The sequence below is a fragment of the Orussus abietinus genome, unplaced genomic scaffold (genome assembly GCF_000612105.2).
Source record: "Orussus abietinus isolate OABI.00-Male unplaced genomic scaffold, Oabi_2.0 scaffold51, whole genome shotgun sequence".
NCBI lineage: Eukaryota > Metazoa > Arthropoda > Insecta > Hymenoptera > Orussidae > Orussus > Orussus abietinus.
The window spans coordinates 608603-622679 of record NW_019394250.1 but is presented as its reverse complement, the minus strand read 5'-3'; the positions used below and the strand labels follow the sequence as shown (position 1 = coordinate 622679).

Sequence of the window (14077 nt, the reverse complement as noted above, 5' to 3'; positions counted from 1 at the left end):
AGAACTACTCGTCCTGTAGCTCATTTTTGCTTTCCACACCTACGACTCCTAAAGTGCATAACATTCTCTTTCCTAAAAGTCCTACCACCAATCGCCTTCAATTGTTAAATGCAACCCCGCTTTCCTTAGACTTATCCGCGTTGCTCCTTCACAAAACTTCATCCTCGAGGACAGTATCCTGGGACAGGCTCCTCTGTATCATTTTTCCACCGAGACGAACAAATTCTACTAATATCTCCCGCGAGAATATACTCTTCTCCGGTTCGCAGAGATCACCGATCTCGACCGCTCCACTTTTTGAGAACTCCGACGTTCTTCCCGCTCCACCTTGTTTTACGATCTTCTATCGATACCGCGTAAAGTCCAAATATAGTATCATTGTTTTTCGTAATCATATATAAGATTGTTAGCATTCGGTTATTGAGTTCAATTCTAATCGACTTTATTGTCACGGTTAATCAGTTCGCCCTCGGCACCTCGCTCTCTCCGTTGACGTTCGCGATTCCACGAGCATTGTCGACACTAGGTTAATATAATTTCATCCCTGTAGGTGAATCTACGGTGGCGCGGTGGTTAATCGCAAAAGGTTTCCTCAGGATAACTCAGTGAATAAGCTGTGGCAACGTAATTTTATTCTCCCTCGAATCGTTTCTTACGCACTAATCAAACTTCTGACTTCGCCGACGTGTATGAACGAAGGGTCGGTCGCTGTCGATAACTCGATCGATGTGGTATCGATTCAGGCGAACCTAGTGGAGTACGTCGGTAGGCCCGGGAAAATCAAAATAAGCCTACATACCCATCTTCGAAATCGATAATTGTGTCCTGATTATACATATATTCTTGCATATTACTTTCTTATGCACCGTACTTACCCGAAGGAATTCCAATGACGTGTCAACATTTTCACCAACTCGAATTGCGTATCACTGCATCTCAATACCGCCGGGCCGTACTTTAAGCACGTGAAGCCTGCAAGGAACCTGAAACTATTAATCCTACCTATTGAACGATGTCGCAGCGCTCGTCCGCTCGCAGAATCACCGTCCGTAGCCGCGGCGATATGCATGGCCCCTAAAGCACATAAACGCCGTTCTGCAGCACATGGGCATTATATGAACCTCCCATTAATGAATCACTCCCTAGCCGCTTTAGCCGTATTTAAACTGTCGAGTGCACGTACTTTTTTTTTTTACGGATCAACACCGTGAGAACATTAATTTAGCTGGGATTAAAAAGTGTAAATGCGTCACGCTAAACAGCATCAGTCATATCCGAGGGGCTATTCACTTGGAAATCAGTGAAAACGATTTTCTTCTTTGAGAGCCGATTGCCTTTGAATTTCATATGATAAACAACTGCAATTCGGGGACAAGGGACGTTCGGCCTTAAAATTGTGAGTGTTTAAGTGATTTCTCAATGATTTCCAACTAATTTTCACATGATTTCAAGCGTCAAAGTCCATAATTTCTGACGGGAAATATTGGATACATTATTATATCAAATTGTTTTAAATGTTGAATTCAAAACGAAGCAATCATTTGTGCAACACTTTCATTGACGTGGAAGTATTTAATCTGATGAGCATTGGAATCGTTCTAAAGGTTTTAACTTTTATTTTAATCTCAGATATCATAAATGAATAAGGATGGACGCAGGTGTATTCTTGACGAATGTATTTGCGAGGTAATCAAAACTATGATTTATTGGAGATCTTTATTTACACATCAGCATCACATCGACAAAGCGTTGAGGTGGTCAAAAGCAGTCTTGATCCTGCTTTTTAGTTCATCGGCAAATCTCAGGGCTGATCTGTCTATACGAACATCCTCCATTAACAAATCGCAGTCAATGTGCTTACTGTCGCAAACTCGATGATGATGTTTTAGGACATCCCTAGGATCGAAATGATGGGCTCTCTTTGTCGAAGGGTTTAGCGTTGTTAATGCATAATGGTTGTGTACGGTTAGAGCACGCTTTGTAGAAATAAAGCTTTTGACTGAATCCCCTTCAGGTGAAATGATAGCTGATCTCATAGTGTCCATGTAATCAAAATCCAAGTCGCGATCGGCATCACGAGTCGAGTGACTACGGTTTTGAAGCTCCGGAAAGAAATAAGCGTTTCTCACTGCGTAGGAGGCGAAATCCTTGAACGATTTACCTAACCTTTTCCTCTCGTCAAGCAAAAGGTGAGACCAGTTTCTGCAACGCCTTGGAACAATGGTTTCGTCCAAGTCAATCGGAAGCACATACTCGGAATCTTGAAGGTTCTCGTAAAAGCAATGGTTGTAAGGAATTAATTCCATTCGTCTTTTGATCCAGGGATTCTTTTCTAAAAACGATCTTCTCTCATTTTTCTCATTAGGTAAATCACCGGGCAAGCTGAATCTGATCCATCTAACAACGTTAGATCTTTCGTAGAGCCTCAACACCTTGAGTACATTTTCATGGACGTTCAAAACATAGAAGTGGAAGAAGCTGGCACCTAAAATACGGTGCAACTCTACAAAAGCAACCAGCTTCTTGGAGACATCTTCCTCGAAGTCCAAGCCTTTGATGCACAATGTAAATTGCCTCTTGGTGTTAGGGCGGTGTGCGGTTTTCTGGTTTATTATTAAACTATGACTAGGATTCTCGTAACAGGGAGTGGGGCTTATTGTAACCTTTAGAGGTAGAATAGATCTGGGAATTGGACAAGTCGCCAAAATTCCTGTATAGGTGATAGTGTTTCCACCCCATTCATCCAACCAGATGTCGGCTATCAGGGACTCCATGCTCAAGGATTTAACTAATCCTCCCTCCTGGTACCTGAAACAAAGACAATGGCAACTGAGTGTAAATCTACTAGTTCCCGATTGTGACGAGAACATAAATCGAACTTAATCTCGGAACATTTCGTCTATTCTCGAACGTTCTATTGTTCACATTTCGAGGGCCAACGACACCGACGGTTGGCCCTCTCCACGTCCCTCTCCTCCTGAATTTCGAGGACCTCGGGCCTAACTTGAGAGGAGAGGTCTTCTTTGCTCTCGAGCAGTCTCCGAGGACAGTTGCCCGTCGCTCCGTCCCGAACTGTTGGTTTTATTGTATTCGCTAGCGCGGGTGACAATTTGTGACTAGACCTACAAATCGACTTTCGTCGCATCCCCGCTCCTCGAGGACTCGGCTGCCCATATTAAATAAATGGATTGCTGTTATCTTAAAGAAAAGTAAGTGGATTACTTAATTCTCGTTACATTCGAAATATTCCCTCGAGCACGTCGCGATCCATCGAACCCGGCCCCTCCACCCAATACTGTAACACGGCCGTGGCTCCAAACTCGAATTTGGTTTAATCGATACCCATATCATAAATATCGGTATCGAGACGCGCCATTTGTCATCACACGATTATCGATGAGTGATGTTATGAAAAAATATTGGAGGCCATGTCAAATGGTATATGAGTTAGTAGAATTCTTTTTTACTGGTTTCAATTAAATTTCTTGGTGCCTGTCACAGCACCCTAGTGGATGCCTAATATATTTTATCTTCCAAATGTTAAATATACAAGTAATGTGCTAATAATTTCAGGAGCTAGGCATAAGTAAAACATCATAATTATTAACATTTAAGTTGCTATTTGCGATCGATGCCGCTACAGTGTCGGCATTTTTAGAGTGTTGTAAAAGCGGCGTCGCCAACCAACTAAATGTGCGCCGACAATCCAGTACTCCCATCAGAGAAATTTACCGATCACAAAGGGTTAAACTGAATTAACGCTATGCGATACGTTTTGGTTTAGACACATGACGGTGTCGATCCGACGAAACATTGAAACCACGAACTAGTATAAGGAGATACAACGCCATGTATTGAAATTGTCGTCCCCACTTTAGGGATTTAAGATCTTCAGATTGTTTTCTGATTTAGAGCCGAGACCGCCTCCTCGATTAGATTTTGCAATTAAAAATTATCGTTTTCCAGTGGATCTGCTTGTCTTTATCACTTTAAAAACATCACATTCTCGAAATTATGTTGTTAGATTTGAATTCAGCGGCCACGAATACCGTGAGAAACTTAAGGCCCCTTAACGTGATTTGAAAGGCGCTGAGAAATTTAATCGATGCCTGTTCGGGCCGATGTAGCTAAGGCGTGTTTGAAAATCAAAACTTATTAATCTGACGATTTTGATTCCGAATCCATGGGTGCGGTTGGTCCAGTATCTCCGAAATCAGACCTCGCGACCTATCGCACCGTCCCGGGGCCTAAATCTCTCCGCCAAGGGTCGACGACGACGTAGTCAGGGCCTTCGCCTCGGCTTAATTCTCTAGAACATTTCTCCTAAGCACTTCTCTCTTCGGCCTCAAGTTGTCTCCTTCATCCCATATGGAAACCAGCGCTAGCAATGTCCCGGGAAGAATTGTTTATGTCTCTACCACTTAAACTAAATTTTGAAATCGAGCACGTACTCGATCATGGCAATTTCTCTCCTTGGCCCTTTGGCCCTATTTTCAAGTCCTTTCCTAGAAATCGTCGTCCTGTATTCCATCTTTGCAGTCCCCACTCTCGTCTCCTTAACTGCATTAAATTTCCCTCTCCTCGAGACCTTCCAACCAATCCTACGCATTGCAAAATGCAGTCCGACTTTCTGTCAACCTATCGTCGATGTCTTTCTCAAAACTCCGCCCTTCTACAAAGTCTCTCCAGACTTTCTCGACTCCAAGCGTTTCGTTCTCAGATGAGATCTTCTTCATCTCAGCATCCTAGAACTTGCTAACGGCGCTCTCTTCTCGCGCAAGAGAATCTGCCATAGCCATAAACCGTCGTAGCTCCTAGCCTTGAGCTTTCCGCGAATCTTCGTAAGCATCTATTATCGAATCGCATAAGTTTTGCGTCTACCGCGAGACCATCAAAGTATTTGTTCGCGTTCAATCATAGTCAAAGTTGTAAGATCTCATGAATTCGCCAGTCAGTGCAACGGTTCCGTTATCGTTGATAAACGAATTGCTAAAGTTAAGCCACTTCGCAATCCACTCCCTATCTAGTCATTTCTCCACAAACGAACAATGTCGATAAAATAAAATTCATCTATTCCCTTTTTGATGGTAACGTCATTCCGAATTCTTAAGTGGGTAACATACAGGGTTTGACCGAAAAGTAATGTCAGGCAGTTGATTTAAAAAAATGTATAGATCAAATCGGTGCAACACATTAACCCTTTCGTTACCTTGGACGAGATATCTCGCGACCCAATACTGGCCGATTAACGCTTTTGACGAGATATCTCGCGACCCGATACTGGCCGATCAACGCTTTTGACGAGATATCTCGCGACCCGGTAGTCGCTTTATGCGTAACACCATGTTTTCAATTATACCAGGTAGAAAGTAAATAAAAATAATTTCATTAAATTAATAAAAACTGTATTTATTTCTTCCTTTTAGCTATACGAATAGAATTAATTATAAAATATATTCATCTAGAATGTCAAAGTATTGGTGCTAGGAAGCTAGATTATCGTCAAAGGCGTTAAACCGCTACTACCGGATCGCGAGATATCTCGTCAAAAGCGTTGATCGGCCAGTATCGGGTCGCGAGATATCTCGTCAAAAGCGTTAATCGGCCAGTATTGGGTCGCGAAATATCTCGTCCGAGGTAACGAAAGGGTTAAATGGTTTGAAAATAGGTTCCTCCTGCGTCGATACATCGCTTCCAGCGAGATTTCTAGGCATCGAAGGCGGCACGGTAGGCCTCAGCCGGAATGTCCTTTAGAGCCTTGGTGCAAGCCGCTTTGACGTTATCAACTGTCCCGAAATGTTATCCTTTCATTGGAGTTTTCAAGCGCGGAAACAAAAAAGAGTCTGGGGAAACCACGTCACGACTGTTGGGCAGCTAGGGAATCATTGACACTTTTGAATCGGCCAGGAAACGGGTCACGAGGAGAGCGGGGTGAAAAATATTATAAAAACAATATTCTAAAGTAAACGTTTTTNGGGAATCATTGACACTTTTGAATCGGCCAGGAAACGGGTCACGAGGAGAGCGGGGTGAAAAATATTATAAAAACAATATTATAAAGTAAACGTTTTTGTAAATATTTCAAATGTCTTGTAGCGTAATTTTCATGTTTGAATATTCGCGCAATTGCATGTAACCGATCTGTGAGGCCTCTACCGGGTTGTCCGAGTAATCTCTCCGGTGCTACCATTTCGGTGTTATCGGAAGGCCAGCGTTCGCTCTCTCTACCGCCAACCTTCGTCTGGTGCGCATCGTTAGAAAGGACTGAACCGTCCAAGGGTTCCAGGATGGAGCATAAGAGAAGAACGTTTGTTTCTGCCCATACGTGACCACCCTTTCATCCTCCTGCGACGGGATGCACAACCTTCTCGCCTGCATCGAGTGCAGTGAATCCCCTGGATTGAAGCCAGTCAAATTTAGAGAGACTTATATTTTCTGATTCGTAAAATTCTAATTTAAGTGAGCATCTGTATTGCGCTAGCCCTATCTTATATTTGTTTATTTCGTTTCGCGACTTGTTAAGAGAAAAGTTAAGAAGAAAAGAGAGTAAAAAAGACAGAGTAAGAAAACAACATTACAGTCTGCTAAATAGTTACAAATTGTACGACATTTGTTATAAGATAAATATTTTGTGCTACTAGGGAGCGGGAAATCTAAATAATGTTTCTTTTCAAGAAAGGAAATTAGTAGCATTCCTGTACTAGGCGAGATTTTTTGCACGGACCTGTTTTTGCAGGGAATAAGAAATTGGGACGAGTCGGCGGGAAGTAAACGAGCTTGCTTCCACAATGGGCACCAGCGCGACCGGTAAAGCTCCACGTCTCGAGGGACCGGTCGGTTCCAGGGACACCAGGGCGCAATTACTCGCGGGAAAAAGCTCTCCGTTAAGAGAAATATGAGCACGGAAGATGGCCGTCGTCTCCTCGAGGAGTGTCAAGGCAGTGCGTTACTCTTCCTGGACTCACAATCAGTACCGCGAGCGATCCGACCAAGCTAGTCATATTCTTATCGGGCGTTATTCATGTACTTCTAAAGCTCCCCGTTCGCTTACCGTCGTTCTCCTCGAAAGGTACTCAATCCATCTACTTCTTTGACCATTGAGAGTCCTTTCCAGACGTTACTGTTATGAACCATCGGAATCAAGATGCCGATCCTCTGGGACTCGATTAATCCTTTGCGGACGAGAGGCGACTCTCAGTCGCCCGAAAGCCTTTATAATGGAAACGTCTCGTCCGCAAAGGGTTAACCGACGAATTGAAAATTGATGCATTCATACTTCCACACGTAGACGTAAATTAATTTGCTGATTGGCTGATACGTGAAAAACGATATACAGGCCAAGTAGCACAAAATATTTGTCCTATATTTTCTATATATTTAACGAATATCGTACATTTTGTAAATATTTAGCAGACATTTGAAATATTTGCAAAACGTTTACTTTAGAATATTATCTCTATAATATTTATATAATATTAGCTCCGTGTGGCTTCGTAATATTTTTTTTATCAGATATACAAAACATTTCGTTTCATTTTAATACAAGAATTTTTTAAATATTACCTGACGAATACATTATGAACGTTTTAAAAATATGTAAAATCAAATTCACACGTTTTGCTCCCGGAATAAAATAGCGGAATGAAAATATTAGAAAAATTCCTCGTGTTTTTTGATACCAAATGAAGTGTCCAATGACCAAATGAAGGGCTTTTATGTTCGGATTTGCACGGCGAATATTCTCATTTCCTCTTTACGATTCTCAGATGGTCACTATCCACGACTCGAAGTCCTAGTCAGTTATGTTAGAAAATGGTAAACGAATCAGTATACTGAAATTAATTGTTCCCCTGGCAGAAAGAGGATTCACCCTCTTTTTTCGGTTTCGATCCTTAACTGTGATTGCAGGATACGAAATAACGTTTACGTTTCAGTACGTATTTTTGTTAAATTCTTTAGACGTCTCCTATACACATTACCTTGTAACAATCCAATAAAACGTTTCAATGAATGTCTGTATATATTCATTCCCTGTGGATAACTGAGCGTCAGAGAGTATCTAAACCCCCGCTTAGGGCTTTCACATTCTCACTTTCCAACCATACTGTAATGATTATAAGAATCGCGGCCGGTCGCAATCGACACGGCACTGTATAATCGGGAGGGGGAGCGCTTGATAGAGGGGATCCATCCTTATATTATTGAAATCGCGGAATCTATCTCTCTCGCTTCCTGGATCGCTGACCGCTCAATACCCGTCCTGGCGATGACCAACGTCGAAGTCGAACCTGGGGATCGCAAGGCGCCGGTATTCACTGAGATCCAACCGGCTACCAAGGATCGACCTCTGACCAAGCAGGGCCACCAAGAACCGATGCCAAGACCGTCGTCACCCTACGGACTCTTCGACATCGGCAAGTCCGCTAGCCCGACCAAATCCCTTTGCGACTCCCCCGAACGACCGAACGATAGGCCACGATGCTTGGCAACAAATCGACTGTTTGATTCGTATATCGACGCTTTCTGTTAGTTCTAACCTGAATTGTTACAATAGCTAAGAAAGGTCCCAGTCGAAATTTGGTCGTACATCCAAGACAACTTTTCCGCCGATATTGACCGAAGACCCGAGAGCCAACCGGCTACCAAGGACCGATGCCAAGACCGTATTCACCAAGCAGGGCCACCAAGGGCCGATGCCAAGACTGTCGTCACCCTACGGACTCTTCGACATCGGCAAGTCCGCTAGCCCGACCAAATCCCTTTGCGACTCCCCCGAACGACCGAACGATAGGCCGCGAAGCTTGGCAACAAATCGACAGTTTGATTCGTATATCGACGCTTTCTGTTAGTTCTAACCTGAATTATTACAACAGCTAAGAAAGGTCCCAGTCGAAATTTGGTCATCCAAGATATCTTTTCCTGGTTAATACCTAGTTAGGATTTAATATGGCATAAAAGACAATTTTATCGACACTTTCCCGTTAGCGCCTTACTCGAGCTTACTTAAGCTTCATATCTTCTTTATTTTACACATCGTATACTACCATCTGGTTCCAGTGGACCCGTGGCAATGAAATGTGATAGTACCATTGTAACTTTGTTTTTATTCTTAACATTTAGGTAGTTACAGAAATACGTGGGGAGATGTTTCACGCTATTGTCGAAAATGAGGCACGGCTCCCTAGCGCCGTGGAACTGTTTCCAAGGGGCGAAATGTTCTCTATCGGTGAAGAAAAATGCGTCTGCAGATTTCAGATACGGCACAGTACCGATAGGATGAAGTTATCGCCCTTTTCGTTTTCGGTATCAGGCTCAATGTAGGTTGGGAAAGAAGACTACGAATACTGTTCCGCCAAGCTCGTTTGCCCAATAGTTGTTATATGAATCCCGATTGTTTTGAAAGGAACTGCAATTTGGGATAAGATAAACGCTTAATGTGTGAAGAAAGTACACCCTGAAGTGAAGTGAAACGTTTGATGAGGAACGGAGCTAGTTTGTGAGGCCTTCATGCGTATGTACAGGAAACAAACAGAGATGATGGCGAAGGCTGACGGAAGACTGCTTTTACAAAGAAAGGTACAAGATTCCTCCACTATCGCATTACATTTTTGGAGAAGGAAGTAACATTTTTCTTAACTGGCGATTGTCTGACTGATTTTAAGAAGAGCGGTTCAAAATTGAGTAGTTGGCCTCGTGATTGGTCAACAGCTATAATACAGTTGGTTAAGAAGCGGAAAACTTTTGGTCACCGTGGAAATGGAAAAAACATGCTGTACGCATGTGTGCATGTTGTACGCACGTATTAACGGTGAAGTTAAAAATGGTACGGCGTCAAAGAATAGGTATGGTGTAGCCGGGAAAATTCTGAAGAACCCTATACATCTGTATTAAAGGACGAACGGGGCAATATAACTGTACTGTAGAAAACTAATTTTTATGAACGGTTTTCGGAATGAACACATGGCTAAATTCTTGCCTCGCTTTCAAACAATGGCATGAAACATCTCTCTGCTCATCCCTGATAGATAAAATCATAGCAAAGGGGTACAAAAGAAATGATTAAAAAAATCGGTTTCGATCTAACTGAACTCAAAGAAGGCTTGACGGTTAAATATTGATGATGCACTACCACAATTATGCAATTTCGTCCGAAGCTTCCTTTATTGAGTCTACTTAAAATGTCCTAGTTAGGTCCTACATAGGAAAAGGTAACGTTTCAATGCATGCCCTACATTGGCAGGTTGGCAACGTGGCTAGCTAGCGTCCTTGCAGATTTCATATACGGAATACTGCCACTTAGTTACATCGAAATCGACCTTTCTACCCGTGCACTTCTCCGAATTACATTTTAATCTACCGTTTACGGTGAATCCAATGGGTCGATTGAAACGACGCGCGAGACGATAACTTACCAAACGGTACAGAAGAGTGTGAAGGTCCGGAGGCTGCCCCGTTTAACGCCAATCACCCTTATCCCGGGATAGCCGGGTACTCTTCGGTCTAAATGTGCGCTGTAGAGGAATAGTTGTCCCGGGATTGTCTCAAGCCAGGGTTCGTCTACGAGGTGATCGAGTGCGTGCACCGCCATACTCGGAGTTCCATTACCGGCGCACTCGGTAGAGGGTCTGTAATCGAGTGCCAATCTTCGCGCCCACGAGTAAGCCACGATGCTCCTCGTGCCTGGAGGCTCTCCACCTAAAATAAACAGGTATGTCAGCCTTAGAAACGAATCCTTCGACTCTCAATGCCTTTCTATTCCTTTGACAAGACAATCTACACGTTCTACCTAGGGGAGAAGTCAGACAATCTTCTAGAACACTCAATTTCAAAATAATTGGCTCAATTCCGTGGTATAAACCATTGAAATCAAGCGAAATTTTGATTTTTGCTCGGAGACTTTATACAGGATCTTTCAATTTAGGGGTCAAAGTATTGCAAATTTCCAGGAAGCCGATGAATTAACTATAAGGGAGAGGTAGATTGTTAAGAGAGAGTTATGCCGGGTTTCACCAACCTTGGTCAAAAAGCTAATTTTGGGTTACAATGAAATGCACGTTCCACCACATTTTAACGGCGGGTTAATTTCCATTAACCGCCGTTTAGATTGTAAGCCAAATTCGATCGTTTAGCTTCAGTTTATGGAACTTTAACTTAAAAACTGCACAAACGTGAGGAAAACATGGACTAGATTGAGGATGTATTAACATCTTCTCAATGACGGAACAGATGAAGACGTTTTTGATTTTATCTATAATTTCTTAATGATTGAAGTACGATTGAAAATATTTTATATTAATTTTTAACCGTAGAGAAAAAAGTCTCATTTACTTTTTGTCTCACTTTTTTAGACTGATTATATTGGCAAGTTACCTCGCATTCTATATTCAATATTTACATACGTTAATAAAAAGATGTATAATAAAAGAATATAAATATGAAAGAATATGTCAAACGATATGAACAATTTTATTCGGCGACATTTTACACTTTCAATTAAATGCTTACGGGGGTTTAATAATTAAATGCTCATACTTCGTAATGGAATGATAAATATTATTTCGATTTAATAATCTGAGTGTTACTTTCTCAGCGCATAAAATATTTTGTTGTCCTCATAACAATCCTCAGTCTTTAATAAGTGCTAATTGTACATGGTTCCGCTCGAGATACGAGTTAAATATTAAAAGACGCATACTATAACGTAAATTAACAAATTAGATTTGTTGTTAAAAACTCATAAAGTTCACGTTGTTCTAATGTCGGTATATGGTCCATATAAATTCCTATGTTTGCGGTGACAAAAATGTGTAAAATATTTTTTTTGCATTCAAAGGCTAAGAGAGGATATACGTGAAATCAAATTCTCTTCACGTATTCATAATACACAGGGTGTGGTGCTGATGGGAAGTATATTCAAGTGTTACCGTCGGAACAATGGTGTATTTCCATGAAATGGAATCCAGGAACAATGGATGTTCCTCCAGATGCGCGCGCACTCTTCACCGTGCGGAATATATAAAACAATTGTGATTCCCGCTTTAAAATAACAATATAACAGGTGGATTCTCATACACCAGATGAAATAATGTGCTATTGTTTTATTTATAGAAGAACGTCGCCAGCCGTGCTTCGGTTTTTTAACGAATAACCTTGCATATTTTACTGATTATTTTAATTGTGCGATCTCCGTTTTTGAATTGCTTCTCAATTTAGACACAGTCAATATCCATAGCGCATACTGTATGTACACCGGTAACATTATTAAATATTACTTATAAATCCAACATTGGTCCTTAGAATGCATTCTGGCCGTGAAGAATGTTATAATTTACATTCCTTCTCGTCGGGATACTATAGCATTCGTTCGTAATTGTAAATTATTAAAAAAAAACATGTAGAAACTTGCAGTAGATTACAAAATACAGAGTACAATTATGCAAACTGTGCTCCATTATGCTTCCAAGAGCTTTAGAAAAATTCATGGAAATTTTCTTGGGTTGCCCGTTACTTGTTTGCTCTTATTTTCCTTTTTGTACTAGCCATACCGTCAAATGAACTTTCCACACTAACCATGTTGTGAAATATTAGGTTGTTCAATATGAAGTTGCGGATTTTATCGCCTTCTATAACAACAATATGGAACAACCTAACGGCGAAAAGTCATACGGACAAATTGTCTGTTCTTTGAACTGCACACGTGAACACAGACAGCTCTTACCAGCTCTGTTTAATTATTTTAAATTGGAAATTTATTAGGATATAGCTAAACGTCGGAGGGATTTAGCTCCGAGATAAAGTCTTGTTTTACGTACAACTAATCATTAAATTAAGACTCCCTTCGGTCGTTGTAAAAAGCAGAGTATCATTTTTTGGAGCCACACAAAAACACAATGTCTTGGAAAAGTTGCGGTGCTCCGGAAGGGATATATTTTTTAAGTCCTCTGTGATTGGTTCTCCGTCGGGGATGATTGAACGATATTTGTCGCGACATCAGCAGCGAGAGTAGGTAAAATGGTGATCTGGTCGAGAATGGCCTAACCGTTTCTTTGTAAAATCGCGTACAGTCCAAGGATACTTCCTACAATTTTGCGGAAGTTCCTTCGCATGAAAGTAACACACAATATTTGGCGGCCAAATGCACGCCGGGAGAACGCGTAGAAAGTCAAAACATCTTTGGAAGGTACCAGGTCTCGTGAATTACAACTGTACAAGGATTGCCCGAAAAGTAATGTCAATTTAATTGTGAAGCGACTATACGTCGCAGCGCGCTCGGACCGTTTGGGATCGATGGGGCGAGAAGTCAGCTTCCGAAAAAATTCAACATAAATATACATGTCGGTAACGTGATGTGCCAGCTTAGAAAAGTTGTCCGAAAAGTAATGTCAGTGTGAGTTCAACCCCTTGCCTTACGATTTAAATCCCAATAGCGCGTGCCAGAAACAACAAAAATGTCGGTCGTACATCGGGCCATTTCACGGTTTGGCCGAACATTCAAAGTCTCACACGTCTCTCATACGTTTTGTTCACGTTTGGCACGATTGATATACCACGTCTCTCACACGATATTGTCAGTTAAGGGGTTAATTGTTAAGCGACTATACGTACGGACCGGTTGGGATCGATGGGGCGGGAAGTCAGCTCCCGAACGCGCGGTCACTCAGTCATCACCGACCATCCGGAGAGTAAGGACAGGCTTTTCCGTGAAACGCGTTTTCGTCTCCTGTGCAAGCTGTAATGCACCGCTCGTTGGAACATGACAACGCACCATCCCACCCCGCCTTCCTCGTGACCCGCTTCCTGGTCGATTCAAAGGTGCCAACGGTTCCCCAGGCGCCCTACAGTCCTAACGTACTCCCCCAGACTTTTTTTTTGTTTCCGCGTTTGAAAACTCCCATGAAAGGACATCGTTTCGGGATAGTTGACAACGTCAAGGCAGGTTGCACCAAGGCTCTAAAGGACATTCCGGAGGAGGCCTACCGTGCCGCCTTCGATGCCTGGAAATGTCGCTGGAGGCGATGTATCGACGCAAGGGGAGCTTATTTTCAAACCTTGTCATGTGTTGTACCGATCTGATCTA

General features: G+C 42.1%; 1 protein-coding gene across 1 annotated transcript in view; it reads right to left on the bottom strand.

Annotated features, from left to right (window-relative positions):
• Window positions 1–1678: 1678 nt before the first annotated feature.
• LOC105696111 overlaps window positions 1679–14077 on the bottom strand; it is a 33641-nt gene continuing 21242 nt past the window's right edge. Inside the window, exons 2-3 of the mRNA XM_012418300.2 lie at window positions 10413–10695; window positions 1679–2808 (exon numbers count right to left, since the gene is read on the bottom strand). Of these exons, the coding sequence (XP_012273723.1) occupies window positions 1734–2808; window positions 10413–10695 (1358 nt within the window). The 3' untranslated portion in view covers window positions 1679–1733. The remainder of the gene's footprint in view (window positions 2809–10412; window positions 10696–14077) is intronic.